Here is a 17008-nt window from a genome sequence, read left to right as displayed (position 1 = left end):
AAGACTTCTTCCCAAACCGCTCCCAAGTTGAAGACACCAGTTGTGAGTCTTCCCCAGAAAGTTCAGCTTTCAATGAATTAATGTTTTCTGACTGCAAAATGAAGGTTCCTTGAAAAATTTCCAAGTGATCCCAACGGCCAAGCCCCAAGACTTCAGAGACCACCACTGTGCATACGTGGTTGCCCATACACATGGCTTTAACCACACAAGTCTTGYGTTTTAAATATTCAGCCAGTTTGCTGTGATGATGACGAGAACAGGAGTACCATTCGAACAGCACGTTGCCAACGAGAGAGGGCAAGCAGGTCAGATTCGGAGCTRCTGAGGTTAGCGGAAGTTTTCTACTAACGTGGCACCCATCCAAGTTATGCTGAGTGACAACTGGTTTCCAGGTGCTGAGGTTGTAGAGTTCAAGTCCCAGAATGTGCAAGTTCTAGGGTATTACCTTTACAAGCAAACAGCTCCAAATATACTCTATTCCTTGGAGTATGCAAGTGAAGAACCTATCTGAACCAGAATCCGGTTTTTTGAAAGCAAGCCTGGCCTGCACAGTCGGCCAGCCTGCGCCACCCGTGCTCCAAACCCAAAACAACAGCTGGCTAACCTCAGGGGCAGAATTAGCAGAAGACAACTGAAGCTGCTGACCTCTCTCTTTCCGGGCTACAAGATCATCCTCTCCCAGACGCTGCAGGGAAACCATTACAGTACCTGTTTTGAACCAGCCATCGGGCGTGAAAGCATCTTTTGTTTCTTTGGGTCTATTCCAGTATTCGCGGAATACCGAGGGCCCCTTAACGAAAAGCTCCCCTTCTTGGCCTTCTAGGCCCGGTGTCACCTAGAACAGACAAACAGTGAATGCACCCTGGGCAACGGCAGCGCGCAGTCACCCCCGGCCAGCCGCGCTCGCCTCTGCCTTCGTCCCGCAGCGCTGCGGCTGCCAGGCAGCGCGGCTGGGGACAAGCAAGGCGCACGCCGCACACCCTCTTAGCCTTCAAAAGCCTCTCACTGCAAACCCCGCACAGCCTGCCCACCCGCAGGACCTCCTTCCTTAGGTGGACAAGAGCTCGCATAAGCGTCTGCAAAATTCAAAAGTGCTGAAAATACACAGGAGCTGCCATCCTGGAACGCAGCAGCAATCCAGCACCTTTCACACCTTCTGGTTCCTTATAAAGGAGGGGAAAGATCTCGTACGCAGACAGTTGGTCAGGGAATACTCTTGGAAGAGGGACAGTCCGTTCTGACTGCTAGATGGCAAGTCCTGACGCATGCAGTCCTCATGTCCTGCTGCAGGCAGGCTTATCAACAGCTGCCTGCAGGCTGCCTGCCTCCCACTGGAGCACCAAGCGACCTCTGTCAGTCTCCAGGTTGTCCCCAGGAAATCCTTTGGGAAACCCATCCCCAAAGGAGCACAAGAGTTTCTCCATCCCTGCTCCTAGAGCCTAGGCACAGTCCGAGGAGGGGAAGGCTTTAGCACACGCCTTGCAGAGCAGGCGCCATGCTTTGCGATCTCCAGCCCTTCTGTTCAGGGCAACCACGGGCACAGGGAGCCCCTCTGCCTTCTCTCTTTGGCAAGACTGGCCTTTCCCACAGCAGGGGCTCTTAGGGGATGAATGAAAGCTGATCACAGAGGCTGGATCCTGAAAGACCTGCACATCCCAAACAATGACGTGTCCTGTCCCCAGAGCGCTGCTGCCATCCAGGCCTGAAAATCTAGCAGCGACAGCAGCAAGCTCAAAGGGTTAGTGGATGGCTCAGCCTTTGAAATAACAACTGTGGGGGACTCTGGCCACCAGCTGCACCACCTGGCACTTCCAGCAACCTGTCTCTTGGTTTGGAAGCGAGGCGAACCCCTGCCCTCCCCAGAGAAGGCGGCAGAGCCAGCTCCGCAGGCTGCCAGAAGGCTGCAGCTCTGGCACAGCAAAGGCAATCCCAGACACGGAGATATCCAGCACATGGTACCCTGCACCACCGACTGCCCCAGGGATAGCTGCTGACAGATGTGCAATAAAACAACAAGAAAGCAAAGCCAAAACCGAGGCTYCTTAGGGAACTGCTTAACCACCTGATGCAGTTTTGGTCTCCCCAGTTCTCACACAAACACAAAAGTACCAGGGTTTCTAGAGACCAAAGGTTACTGCTGTTCCACAGCCGCTGGGAGAYTGGATCCTGTTCTGATGTTCACAGCACAAACACCACTTGCCCTACAAGTACCAGCCTGTTYGCAATTTCCACAGTGATGGAGACTGTCCTCCTGCTCTTCCCAGCTGGGCCGTGCAGGTCTGGAAGGAAGCCTGTTGCGAGGTGAGAGAAGGCAGATGAAAGCAGCACATTCCTGTGACTGTAACATACTGCTGTCTGCTGTGTTGATAGATAGAAAACTTCTCTTTCCAAAACTGTCAATCTAACACTTTTTTTTTTTTTCCAAGGAGGTGGCAGGAAACACCATCTGATTTGCTCTCAGGCATACGTGGCTGCTTTCAGGCTCGCTCGAAGGCAATGGTTATAGTGACAACTCAGTATTCTGCAAACCTGCATGGGCAAGTTTTCTATGGCAACAAAATGAATATCCTGCTGTTATGGAAACTCGAGAATCACGGGAAGGTTACAGACTTGCCTGACATGGCATGGTATCTCATTGCTCCCGCACATACATCGCACTGTAATTAGGAGGATGCAAGCAAGGTAAGAGATGAGGCACTGGAGAGTCACAACCATAGTACTTGCTCGTGTGACCATGTTAACATAYAGTCCTTTGCAGGGAAGATGTGAAAAAACAGTGTCGTGCTAGAAGTCATTGCGAGATTTGCTTGTACACACTGCTGCACCCACATAAGAGGATCTCCAAGCCGCTTTGTACTTGAGCTGCTGCAACACAGACAAGATACATCTGGGACCTTGAAAGTTAGTAATGCCAGAAATGCAGCCACAAGGGAAAACAGTAATAGCAGTCCTGGAACATTAGGCAGAATCACAGAGAAAGTCAGGCTTTGTGTCTCTTTAGAGCCTTTGATGGAAGCAAAGCTTCTCTAACAGAAAATGCTTAGAAAGCTGCTTTTAAAGGCACCATTTTTGTTTTAAGTCATTTCTTCTTGATGTCCCATCTTGGAGGATCTAGTGACACAGTGCTCTCTGTATACACAGCCCACGCGCCTTCATGGAACTGCTGTTTTGTTAAATGCCTCAGCATATCACAAGCTAGACAGTACCTCTAGAGTCCTTGCTGTGCCTTATCTCCACCGCCTGGAAGATGTTGCAGGATAAAAAGGTCATTAAYGCTGATGACTGGAATTAGCTGAACAACGGTAAAATACGGATGATACTGGATGAGTTTTCCCCAAGGGATSTCAAAGAGGGAGCCTGAAGACCACAAAATCCCCAAGCAGGACAGCACAGAAAAATCTGGGATCCAGGAGAGCCCAGAAGCAAACCTCCGTGCCTGCAAGAGCAAAAGGGCAAGAGGCACAAAGCCTGAGCCTGGCAAGTGCGCCAGAGACGCACTGGGGTGGGYGCTGTGACCCCCAAACAGCGCAGCCTGCAGAGGGGCCAGCAAGGCAGCGTTTCACTGCTGCCACGGGGGCTACATGTAGTTTTACAACGTGACTATTTCTTCTCTCTTGTTTTCCTACCGGCTTGGCCAGGGCATCACAAACAAGCAACTCCTCTGAGCGACTCAGTGACTGTGGTGTTCCTGGTTTCAGTTTTACCCGTTAGGCAACACAGTTCTTAAAATTTGCCAGCAACACTTCTCCTGGGGGGCAGGAATTGCACCACACGCACCTTCCAACAAGACCAGTCTGGACCCCATCCACTCTTGAAGTGCATCTCAGCTAGAGATAACAGACTGTCTATATTCTCCCCACCTTGCAGGCATTTTAATTACTGGTGTGAGCCTCCAAAGTCAATCCCTTTAGCTGTCAGGCTGCCTTTGGCTCCACAGAAAAGGATGGGAAAGGGGGAGGTGGTAGAGTAAGCGACTACGAGGACCTGCTAACAGCTGCCTCAGATTCGTCTACAGATCCTGCCAGATTTTGGCTTCTGCTTGTCGATACTGAAAGCAAGAATGGATGTAAATTCGGTTACTGCACGTTTCTTCAGGCACAGCCCGTCCAGCCCAGCCCTGCACACACACTGCACAGCACCGGGCTGCAGCGCCGGATTCTGCCCCCCCCCCCCCCAAAATGCTCGCCGTGCCCCGAAGGACGGGCAGGCAGGAGCAGAGCTGCCTCAGGGAACAATCCGGCGCACTGTTTACCTGCACGCTGCTATTTCTTGTGTGAATCAAACCTTGAACAAGCTCCAAATTTCTTGTCATATCAACTCATATTTTGGCAGAGGCTCAACCCACATCTTATCTAGAGCAGAGCTCCTTGGCAGCAGGCACCTCCCTGTTGTGTAATTTAATGATGTTATGGCTGGCTTGCAAACAGTAAAACAGAAAGGCCGTGACGTTATCTTAATAGGATTTTGCTTGCTGAACTCCGAATGTCACTGGCACTGCTCCCCAGTGTAGCAAAGAGGACGCAAACCACCCCAGTGCCAGCAGCTTGTGTTGCCTGAAAACAGCATAAATTAAAAGTCAGGGTTCAAGGCATTTATCTGCTACAACCTCTTGCATCTGATCCCTGCTAAAACCATACATATATACCAAGCTAGCACACTGGTAACATGCTTCAAAAGCAGGAATTTGCGGCAGCAGCGTGGCTAGCTTGTTTGTTTCCTTACTCCATCAAATCTCTGGGGTACCCTTTTGTTGACACACTAGATCTATGTTTCAAGCAGCTGCTGAAAGAATCAGGTTGCTAATTGCACAGATATCCTATTCTTCTAGTGCCATATTTTAATGCACGTTTCAACTGCTTTAACTGCGTTCTAGCAACTTTAACATGCAGCCACAGCGTGCCCTGGAAGGTTGGTGTTTGATAGCTTTCCRCTGTAAAACAGATTCAGCAAGCTGAGCTGGGCCAGCCGGCACGCTAGATAAGATTACATTTTCCACGCATGAAAATAAAAGGTTGTAATAAATCCTTTGAAGGAATAAATCTGGGTGATTATAAAATGCATATTTTCACTGCTTCCATTTTACCTCTTTATTAGCAGGAAGCAATGGTGGTTTGTAAATAGCTGGGAATCCCCATTTGGCAAGCAGCCCTGTGATTTGTTCAAAGTGGCCATTTGTTTTCTTGCGGTCTCTGATATATGCTATCCCTCTCTCCCCTGGGAACTGCAGGAGAGGAGTTTATAATGGACTTTAATGGAATTAGGAGCTTTTATGAAGGTAGACTTACAGCAGTGTGTCTTTCACTGGGAACCAGAATCACCACTGGATATTCCTAAGCAGAAACATGTGGAAGACAAACAGTGAAAATTGAAAGGCAAGGTTTGTAAGGAGAGGTAATAACTTATTAGATTGATAGAGCTGGGAGGAAGACAGACAAGCTTTTAGGAAAAAAAAAAAAAAAAGCCCTTCTTCAGGCTGGAAACAGAAGCAGGAGCCCAAGAATATGATTCAGTGGAACACAATTGACATATATCAGACCTTGCCCTCCACCTCCCCCCAAGACCTAATCCTAATCCTCTTTCCCGAGTGAGTACCAAAGGTTCAGAGGCTGCAGGTCAGAATATCTTCTCTTAGGAGGAGGCCTGACAACAGATCTTACCGCACTGGTGAAGCGGAAGGCAAGGCAGTGCATTTGCGGAASAGCAGAGTTTGCTGGGATGGGGTAAAGTGGAAGGAGGGAGCAGGGCAGGGAAAGGAGATTCTTTTAGCCCTGGAAATAATGTTGGGTGGTGAGAAAGAGCCAACATACGGCACGCAGGAAGCAGAGGTGATATTTTTAATCCATTTCCAAAGAGCTGCTGCCTTACGCACTAAACCAAGAATGTTCTAAGCCTTTAACACGGATGAAAGAAACCTGCACCTCACCGCGCCGTTCTTGTCTCTTACAAGATTTTCCTATTACTCTTCCCTACTCATGCGTCCATCCTTGGGTCCGGGCCAGCCTTGCCCGGACTCCGCAGCAGCTCGATTTGCCTGTACGATCACTGCTGCCAGAACAGCTCCACGTGGGCACAGGCTGGGCAGGGCACAGCAAGCCTCCTGCAGCCCGTCCCGTCCCGTCGGGTCGCCGTCCCGCACCCTCCCAGGGCCGACTCGCCACGCACCAGCCCCTCTCCAGCTGCGCAGACCCGGCGGGCTGCCCAACAGCCGTCTCGCAGGCTGAAAACACTGAGGGCTTCCGAGGGCAATGTGTCGTGAACACACCCACTGTGCCCTCCACCGTCACCAATGCAACCAAGAAAAGCAAAATCATTTACATTTGTGGGGAGGAAAAAAAAAAAAAAGCTTCTGCAACCCTGACTCCTCTGCCACAGTCAGTACCGTATTGATCAGCTTAAAAATGCTTGGCACTTTTCCCCACCTTGTAAATAAGTGATTACTGTGATCAAAATAATTAAGCAACCTGGCCTTTTAAGTGACTACTAGAAGACAGTAATTTGTACGTGTGAGATTTACGGAGGCAATGGAGCTCTTTTAGCAGTTTTCACAGAGTAATAACTTGTCTTAAATATCAGAGCACGGAAAATAATACAACAAAACCTGAAGRGAGCTCTGCCCCACCTCCTACCCTGCACACAGCCCTGGGTCTAGCTGCAAGATGTGTCCGCAGAGCGGCCTCTGCACGTGGTAACACGCAAAAGAGCCATTAGCCATATGCTGCAGCAGGGAGAGCTTGCACTTGGTCCCCAATGCTGCCCAGAGGAGCTGTAAGAGATCTTCGCTGCCGAAGCCTCGCYAGTCAGTGGCTGCTTCTATTTTAGTGGCCACTTCTGCCTGCTCAGCTCAATTCCTGGCAGCCTGCGGAGTGATGTTTGTCCACAAGACTCAGCTTTATGAACCTACATTTTATTTAAATTGTATTTTCCCTGTCATTTACCCCGTTCAGCCAAATCAACCACAGCACTCTTGAGTGGCCAGAGAAGCAAGAAGAGTGGATGCTACACCACACTTACACCGTGCTTTTGCAGAAGCTTGCCTGCCTACAGCATTTCCAGACATGTCCCTAGCCCTCAGAAGACCACTCACTTACTGGTTCAAGATCTCCCCAGCCAAGAGAGCACTAGTGATGCAGCAAAGCCTTGCCATAACACCGGTAGCACCCAAGAGCTCAGCCCCCACCAAGCTGTACAAGCAGTTTGCTACTGGGAACTGCCAGCTCTCCCTCCCCAGGGACCCGTCCGTGGCACTTGTCCCCTGAAGCRGGCAGGCCACTGGATGGCTTGTCCTTCCTGCAACTGCAAGTGTCTCCTACAGCTCCACTCTTTTCTCATGTAAGCTGAATTCTCTGAGTTCTGCAAAAGTTCCCCCTGCTCAGGAAGATCATGGGAGCTCTAGGCTCTGCTCAGACCCTGCTTTTCCAGGACAGAGGATCAGGCTGCACCCAGGCTCTGGCCCCAGTGCAGTGGGTGGCAAGGAAAGGAAAGCGAGGGCATGTTTACCTCACCTCCAAAGGAGGCTGGAGACTAATCATCTGCCTGACAGTGCCTTTTAATCACCGTCTCTCTGGGTCATATCTGAACGGATGTCCTAGAGGTGTGAGGCTTGCTAGTGCATTACTGAATTCCCAGGCAATCTGATCTCTCATGCACATTCATAATTAAAAATTCCCTGCTAAGTTGCATGTTTTTGTAAAAGCATTCTCTCTCCTATGAGCTCTGTGTCCTGCAGCATCCTGCAGAAGGCAAGCAGGAGGCAATTTAGACACAGAACAATTTTCCTCCTGCTGGAAAAAGGCAGATTTCTGCTCCTCAGGGACACAGCACAGAGAAAGCAAGAAAAAGAAAAACAAAAAAAACCCCAAGCCCAGACTGTAATCTACAAGGCCACATTTCACATCTGTTTTTGCAATGTTAACTTTTATAAAAGGGCTGGGAATAACACAATCAATTTACTTTTCATTTTGGAAGGTTATAAATTTAAAAGCAAGGCTGGTGCACAGTGGAGTTGGAACGCTGAAACTTATTTTCAAAAAAAGCCAACCCTCTACTTATAGCAAATGCTGTTCCACTGAAAACAAAAGTGAACGTATATATTTTTAGGCAAAACTGATTTTCAAAAGTTAGACTGATTAACTCCAGATGATCCCAAAAGAACCACAGAAAACAACCCAAGTTTGGAAAAGGTCAGTCCTCCCTGCAGTTATTCCACAGACCCAAAACTTCTTGATCTATATTAACACCATAAATTAGAAATGTAACACTATTCCAGAAATGCCAACAGCTCTCCGCTCTGTTGTTCTCATCTCTCGTTTGCAGGCTTCAGAAGATAATAAACGAGGCGAGATGTCAGCACATCTTCCCACTCCCTCCGCTCTGTTCATTAGAGAAAGACTCCTGACGTGCACTCACAACACCCGCTCTGATTTTGTGCTTTGGGGCAGGCAGAGGACCAGGCAAGGATTCAATTAGTGTCCCACCTTTGCTTCGTTCTTCATAAGCCTCACTTAAAAGGCGAGGTCAGCGAGGCTGTGATGTGCTGCGGCTGCAGACGATCGCACTGCCCAAGAACCTCTAATCRTTTCCGTGTGCTAACCTGCCCCCAGGCAGCTCTTGCCTCTCACGCTTGCCCGAGAGCTCTCTGGGGCAGAGACTGCCCCTTTTTCTTCTGGCCTCTGATCTTCAGTGTCTCCCTACCATGAGCAGGGCTCTTCAGCAAACATCACCACAAGRTGCTACCCCAGCGACAATGTCCACAACCTGATGTAGGGCCAAGCAGCTTAGCATGGGGGAGGCCAGGAGTGCAACCCATGAGCACGCAGGCCAAACCCACACATCAGGAGGATTCAGGTGTGAGGTTCAACGACCGAGTAGAAACAAACACCAGTGACTGAGTGGGCAGGAGACTCGCTTCATCCCATGCTTCACAACACCAACCTCCCAATCTCCCAGGTAGATCAGGTGGCAGAAGGCTCTGCTGACACAAGCAAAGATACAGAATAGGGCTAAAGACCAAAAGCAGCCCTGATGGGAGCAGAGAGGAATCCACCACTTGCCCTCACGTTGGGAGAACCAAGACTGCCAGGTTCCTGGTGAAGGGGACCAAGGACAGACACCCCAAGGCAGGGGGAAGCTCAGGGTGAAATCTTCCTGCCCTACAAAGGGAATGAAAGCATGAAATGATAACAAAGAAATTAATAGAGAGCTTGAGAGTGCTGTGACAAAGGTTTCAGGTGGTTATCCCAAAGGAAGCACTCAGGGAAAGAGTTCTTCTTGACAGATGGACCCCATTTGAATGCACAAGAAAATAGTCTTCTGGGATCAAGGCTGCTTCTACTGATAAGAAAAGCTTTCAGCTGAGAAACAAGGGGAAATGATGCTAACATAATCTCTGCCTCTGCTTTTACTACCAGGGGGAAGAAAAATACAGCTATGGCCACAGAAAACATCAGACAACACACAGCAAGTAAAAGAWGATACAAATACCAACGAGAACGCGATTATTGACTAAGTGGACTAAGGAATGGACGTAGTCAGTAAGAAACAACTAAAATGTTTATATAGTAAAGAAAGAAGCCTGGGCAACAAAATGGAGAAACTCGAGTTACTTGGACCCAAAACAGGATACTGAGGAGATGAGAGAGACGTGGTGAAACAGAAATCATAACTGGAATATACATAACAACTAGAGTATCCAAACTGAAAAGGCTTTGGAAGAAGTTTTTGGAAGAAGAAGTAAAGACAGAGGCAAATGGAAAACAGGAAAAAATGCAACATGTTTACCAAAAATGGGTTGTGCCAGATAACCTGAGGACTGATATTCCAGATAAAAGAAAAGCARCAGATCTACTCCAGGCAGCCTTCAACAACACATTCCACACACTGCCTGCCCGGGAAGCGCTTACTTGCAGGGAAGATTATGGGGCTGAGGGTGAGATCTGTGCAGTGAGCAAAGACCCAGGCAGAGCAGTCAGGGTCTGAAGCATCCCGAGCCCCTGACCCTGTGTGAGCTAGGCAGAGTCATCAGCATCGTTCTGAACTCTTCCAAACTGCTGTAGATCAACTTGAATTTCCTCCCAAGGCCCAAATAAGAGTTTGAGCCCCAGTCAGCAGCTTGCTGCTGACAAGAAGGCATCTTGTGAAGCTTCAACACCACAGGGCACGTCCTGCACCTACTGCAGTGACTGCTGATCAGAGATGGGACTGGGATGCTGGAGGTAAGGCTTACCGTCACAGAGACCTGTGGGACAACGGAGGCACYGGTACCCGAGGGCAGGATGCAGCAGGGACACAGAAACAGAGGAAAGTTTTTAGTGCTGGGAGGAAAGACGTTCAGGAACTGTAGGAGCACTGAGGACAAAGAGCAAACAGTTATAGGCTGAAGTTTGATCAGGATAGGAAAGGGACAAAGCAGGACAGCTGCCTGGGCCAGCCAGAACCTGGACTCACTGGGCCAGGTGGTCACATCCTGACCAGTATGTCCATAACTGTCCATTTTCAGGAATGCCCATCACGGCTGGCATACGCCTGTCTCTAGCCTCAGCGACGCATGCTGCCTTCCCACATCGCTCGGTGCTTTGGCCAAGCGCAGCTCAGTGACAGCAGCCCCCAAGACTCCGCTCCTTTTTCAGGTGCATGGCGAGGGCCTACCCGTCTTGTCAGCCTGCAGAAAGCTGACACGCATGTACTTCAGAGCTATTTCCTCTCCTGGAACTTGCAGCATTTCCTCCCATGCACAGGTCTGTCTGATAGCCAGAGAATCCCTCAGTTCAGGGCAAGATGGGCTTTTTGTACTAAATGCTATCAAGACATAAGTGCTGCTTGGCTTCTCATTAACAAGCCACATCACACTTCAACACAACCAAGAGCTGCCACTGCTGGCAGAGCCAGRCCCAGGGAACTTACTGCACACACTTGCCATTTCATATCACGCCTCACTCGCACAGACCTTGCATTTTCCCAGCACTGTATTTGCTCACAGCATTTAAGACAAACTCTAAGCGAACAACGCAGCCACCTCACTCCTCCAAACAGGTCTGGCACTGCACGAAACTCCTGTAGGGTGCAAGAAAAGATGCACAAACCAGCGGAGGCCTGGAAAGTCAGTCCTGGAAGAGCAGCAGGGACAAGCTGACTATAAGATCTCCTCTCTGCAGTTCTCTGTAGTCAGTCTTCCTAAAGCACTGCCAGAGGGCTCTGGTAAAAGGGCCTGGACATGTCTGTCTGTCCAGAACTCCAGGTCTGTTCCAGTACATCTCACCCAATTCTTCCACTTTTGTGGCCGATTCCCAGGCTGTTCTTCTGGATTCTCAGAGCAGAAGGCTCAGAAGTCGTGAATCCATTTCTACACATTTAGCAACTTTTTTCCTTCTTAGCACAACACTTGGTCATCATTGGCTCCAGTCCTAACACAACATACCTAAGTCACACATCAGAACTAGAGCATTAAAATGTTTAAATATATTTTAAGTAGCGATGTGGTTGCAGATTCTAGCAGCTTTCAAGCTCGGGCTGGGAAGGTGTTTCAGTTACAAAGCAGTGAGTCAAAGAGCACAGCCCACGCAGGACAGAAACATCCGCGTCCTTCCAAAGCCACTGCTCCGCCGTCTCCGTGGGGTCTAGAGCAAGTTCCTGCAACTGTGTCCAATTGCACTGGGGCAGAACAGCTCCTGGAGATCATCTCTACGCTCCTTCTCAGGGTAAACGAGCCCTGTAAGCTGCCATCATCCTATAATTACCTCCCACAGAAGCAGGCTTCCTCTTTACACCCGCATGAACAGTCTCATCTCCTCACCGGACAGGCTTTCACTTTCAACCCCACTTGCAAGGCTCCCCGGGAGAAACCTCCTTCCACCCACCCATCACCGAACCCCCCAGGTCTTCAAGCAAAATACCTATTGCCCTCTGCTCAGGCAGGCAGAAAATGCCTGTCCCTTCCTACCTCTGGTCTGCCAACACCTAGGAGAAGCGTGTGCCTGGGAGGTCGGAGCTCCGAGAAGGAGGGGAGTATATCTTCCACGCTTTCAGTAAGATAAATATTTTATAGTTACAGCACTGCATAAGTCTGAAACATTTTCCAGTGCAGCTAGAAAGCATCACACAGTGACCAGCTTTTAGGACGATAAAATGCCTGGTTTGAGAATATTCCTCCTGGGACAGTGATTGACTCTGTCTTACTACATGCAACAAGCCCATTTTATTTTTAATTTTAATCTGAAAATACCGGGGATACCTTTGTAAAATGAGACACCGTGAAGAGGCGGGCAGCCAGGAGCAGGCTGGTGTGCCCTCCGGAGCGCTCTGCCAGCCCTGCCCAGTGTGGAGAGGAGCCGGGGGGCTCTCAGAAGTGCTGCTGACCTCCGGGCTGTAACCGCACAAACAGCAAGGGGAAACTCTCGCTTCAGCGTCTCCCAATCACAGCGGGACGTTGTTTCTAAAAGGCAGATGCTGCTAACCGTCCCGCTGCACACACCAACGCGCTCTGCATTCGGAGCTACAGACACCTCTGCGCCAGCCTTTTAAAAATACCCGGATGGCTGGGATGGACAGAGGAGGCAACCACGCAAAAGATGCATCTGCAACTACACTTTTATGGGGGACCCGGCCCTGAGAGGTGCCAAGGGCTGAAGTTAACAGCACTCACACCCTACCCATGGGACATTTCCCTGCCCCGTGCAGCAGCGACGTGGATGCCAGGCCTTGGAGGAAGCCTGAACTCTTCTCAGACAATCCCAAGCAGCCTTCCCCGCTGGCTCTACGGAGATCTCAGACGAACATGAGCAAGACGGAGCCATTCCTGGTCCCCATCACAGGGGCATCAACTGCAAAGAGCTGAGGTCTTAACAAAGCGTCACCCTGCCAGCTACCCCCAAGCCCGCAGCTCCTCTGCTCTGCTGTACGTGGGTGCCAGCAACCGGCAGCGAGCTGCTGACAGATGGCAGAGATGTGGGGGGCACGGGGAGGAGGGGCCAGGAGGCGCTGGTGGCGGTGGGGAGGAATGGCCACAGCCGAGCCGGTTCCCGTCCAGGACGACAGCTTGCATATGGATAAACAACGAGATAATTACAACCTTTAAAAGGGGGGGGGGGGGGAGAAAAGCCCATGGCTGCAGCATCCTCCTGCTGCCAGCTCCTGCAATCCATACGTCCCGCACGGCTCTCTTCACAGCCTCATCACGAGAAAATTACTCGCCATAAAAGCCCTGGCTAGAGCACTGCATTAGATACAGCTGTGAAACCATTTATCTATTGATAGACCCCTATTGTCAGAGACTGGGGTTTGGCTTTCGTGAGAGTGAGCAATTTGGAAAAGAAAAAAAACCAACAAAAATGACAACCCCAAAAACCTAACAACCAACAAACAAATAAATAAAGAAGGAGAGAGACAATACCCCACAGCTCACAGGGTTTACAGGCCTCTGCCAGCTGGGAAGCTAAGCGTATGAAATATGCATCGCACTGAACAAAGCAAACCGAAACACTCAGCACTGGAAACGAGTAACCCTTTCCTGCGCGCGGGAACCACGCACGGGGAGAGCGAGCAGCCAGCCTTGGGCCAGGCTGCCAAAAAGTTACGGGGGAAAAAAGACCAAAAGAAAAAGCGTCTGGGGCTGTGGGTAAGGAAGATTGCCGACTTCTCCCCCTACAGAAACACGCAGGCTCTTTGGTTAAACTCAGCTCTCTGTTACCACTGAGCCCGCTTATATGGTCAGACTGGCTCAATAGGCAGCTGCTTAAGGCAGGTTAAACGTTCGGGAATCGTTTCTTACGTGAGCAGCTACGGCAGCAATACCTGGGATGGCTCCAAGCGGGCAGAGCCGCTGCTCTCCCATCACACCCACTTCTGCACCTCTCTGTTCCCTGGAGAAAAAAATGCAGAAGAGCCACTTTTCCAAGCACTTGAAAGGACAGCACCTCTCCAGGGGACCACGCTCCCGGAGCGGGGAGGAGGCGAGGGACGCCGGCTCCGTCCCCAGCGCAGAGGGCAGGCAGCCGGCCAAGGCAGGGTGGCAGGCTCCCAGCCCGCAGGCACCACGCCGCGGTGCTCGGAGGGGGAGCGCCACCTCCCGACYACGCTGCCCAGGGCACGGCCCTGCCCCGGAGCTTGGCCTCCGGCTCCRCGTGCCACCCCAGGCTACCGAGCATCCCCAGCTGGCACAGACCAAGCAGAGAGGGGCCTTGCCAGGCTGGGGCGTGCTGTTTTGGTGCTGGCGGTGACCGTGCTGCTTCACCCTTTTGCCTAATGCCCAGGAGGAAAGGTGAAGCCGAGCCTGGGCAGCGCAAAGGACAAGGGGGAAGGCAGGGCACGGCAGGCAGCCTGAACGCACGTCAGCTCGGGAAACCTCCTTGCAGCCCAAGGTGCAGCAACGATTAGAAAGGAAGTGGCACGAGAGCCAGCTAGAAAAACCTGAGCAAGCTGGACACAACGGAGCAAGACGCGCATTAGAGCTGCAAGGAGACGGGAGGGCTGGACGGAGCACGTGTGAATGGGATCCAGCACGCTAATCAAGGGACGAGAGAGGAGCAGCACAATCCAGCAAACTTTCAGCTAAGTAGATTATTGATCTTCAGGGAGTGCCAGAAACCAGCTTTGCAAATTACATCAGTCCCCTGCCACAAGCTCGCACAGTTACCGGATGGCAAAGTAGAAATACTCCCCACCTCTCTGCTCCCACCACCCACACACCCTTCCTTCGCCACCGCCTGGGGGAGGGGGTCAGGATCCGTCTCGGCAGTCGCTGAGATGTGTCTGAGTTCCTGTTTGCATCTCACTCCGGCAGGATGCACAAACATGTCCAAAGGGCAAAAATGTAAAAAGAAACAAAATGATCCCCCACTTAACGAGAGAGACAGCGTCAGCTGGGAACAAACGGCTCAGAGAAAGTCTGTTGTCTTATTTTGTCAAGAGGGAGCAGAACGTAAAAACCTCAGCCCAACACAAGCAGGCAAGGCAATGACCTTGTGAGGCTTTGTACAGCTAAGCAAATAATTTCCTTGGCAAACGCAGGCTCTCTTACTGCTCACAGAAAGCAGGGAGCGGGGAAGGTTTCTGGTTAGTCACACAGCACAGCTGAAGTGCGAATGCCTCGCAGATTGCCCTGACAATGCGCCTAACCCCGGGCGAGAAGATCACCTTCTCGCAGGAACGGAGCGGAGGGTGACAAGAGACGGTTTTGAGCCTCTTAACGGGGTGCTCAGCTTCTCACCAGATCCTACAGGTAGTTGCCCTCAGCCTTACCGCCCTTACGGTGCTCCTCGCCGTTAACCCTGCGCACGCCGACAGACACGCTGCGCGGGGCACGGAGGGGACCCTTGCTACGGCCAGGAGCGGCTCTCTCTTGGCAGCTTCATTACCATCCGTGGAGCAGCACAGATGTGCACCGCGCTTTCTGTGTGCAAAGAGAGGTCCCTGCCCTGAAAGTCACATAACTGAAGCAGACGGCAGGCGTTTATTGCGCTGGTCCGGCTGCTGGGAGGTGTTTATTTCCTACAGTGGAATGAGCAATCCATTATGTGACATTTGGTGGTTTTTCATATCAGCAGCACCAAAACATACAGAAATACCCAGAGCAAGGATGGGGCCCACTGATGCACTTATCAATCGCAATCGGACACATGAAGCACGGATGGTGGAAAGGAAGGGCTGTGTACGCACCGTCACCCGGCCCTGGCTGGCTGCCACTCTCCTCTTCCACCTTGGCCTGTCTGCCTCCTCTGCCCTTGCTCCACACCGGTCCATACCAGGGGTCTCGTAGCCCTTAACAAACGTGCATTAAGGCATAGCGCCCTCCCGTGAAGGAGGTAAGTAAATATTTGTTTAACCCTTCTCACAAGCTGGAGGACAAAGGTAAAGAAAAGGACCCACCAGGGTTTATCAGGTGGCACAGCCAGGGAGGGGGCTCAGGTCCGGGACCGCAAGCAGGTCTTCTCCCCACCAGGAGAGCCCCACTGCAGTGGAGGTGCCCCGACTTCCCCATGCTTGAACAAAGCCAGGCCTTTCCTTTGACCAGTGGAGTGCAATGAGCACTTGGACTGCCAATTTTTCCTTGGTTTAAGTATGTTTCACTGACATACTCTGATATAAATTATTAAGCAAACACACACACGATGTGTGCCAGCCGGAGCACGTAAGGCCAGGAACAAACATCAGCTGAGGCTTTTTGCGTGTGACTGCAGGTGTGAAGTAGTTAAGTTATATTGTTAATTGAAGACTTTCTGCCTCTGCGTTTCCTGCAGAACAGGTGGGTGGCGACAGGCTCCGAGCTCCCCAGGTGACCGGCACCTGGCCGCCAGCACAGCCATGCAATATAAAGTCATATTGTTTGGGCTGGCACTATCCAGGTAATATAAATATTAAACTCCTGGCATCTCTACACATCTCTCTGTGCCAAGACACACTGAGAGCGGTGACCTTTTCTCCCACCTTGCCATGGCCTTCCTGACAGTCCCAGGGACAGAAGCTCCCTGTTCTGCTCTGCTCCTGAAATGCTTTTGAGAGCAGGATGTGCTGGAGGTACCGGCCACTACCAACAGACAAAACCCAGGCCAGTGACTATTTCAAAGGGTGGCCTTAAGCAGATGGGRTCATTCCCCTTCCTTCAGTGACTTCACACAATCTGAAGAACCTTCCAGTCAAGCTGGGAAAAGGGGTAAGGTGGGCAAAACAAGAACAGCTCTTCAGAGAGGAACCATCAAGCCAATACCCAGCGGCAAACTCTACTGCCTCCTGCTTCCTCCCAGCTAGATGTCTTGAGAATTCACCAGAACATTCAGAAAAGCTCTAGGGAGGGTTTGACGGAAAGTGAGCCATCAGCAAGGGGCGCAGGGCCAAAGCCAGTGCTGGTATAAGCTCCCAGAGAGCACATTTAGACATCAGTAGGCACCTCAGCCACTCACACAGGGGACTTGGAGGCTTGAAGGGTATACGYGAGAAATGGCTGGGCTAAAAGGGCTATTCCTCTGCCCCAAATATAAACTCAGCCTGAAGCCAGAAAGGAAAAAGCCCTCAGTTATTC

The 17008-nt window shown here is 51.0% G+C and overlaps 1 protein-coding gene across 4 annotated transcripts in view; it reads right to left on the bottom strand.

Moving 5' to 3' along the window:
* The window catches only part of ACSF3 (acyl-CoA synthetase family member 3), a 78074-nt gene that overhangs the window by 34265 nt on the left and 26801 nt on the right, over positions 1 to 17008 (bottom strand). For all 4 annotated transcript variants that reach the window (XM_026092057.1, XM_026092058.1, XM_026092059.1 and 1 more), the window contains one exon: positions 709 to 835. In XM_026092057.1, the coding sequence (XP_025947842.1) occupies positions 709 to 835 (127 nt within the window). The remainder of the gene's footprint in view (positions 1 to 708; positions 836 to 17008) is intronic.

This window comes from Apteryx rowi, unplaced genomic scaffold (genome assembly GCF_003343035.1).
Source record: "Apteryx rowi isolate R43461 unplaced genomic scaffold, aptRow1 scaffold_94, whole genome shotgun sequence".
Taxonomy (NCBI): domain Eukaryota; kingdom Metazoa; phylum Chordata; class Aves; order Apterygiformes; family Apterygidae; genus Apteryx; species Apteryx rowi.
The sequence above is the reverse complement of the archived record's forward strand: the minus strand, read 5'-3'. Positions and strand labels throughout refer to the sequence as shown.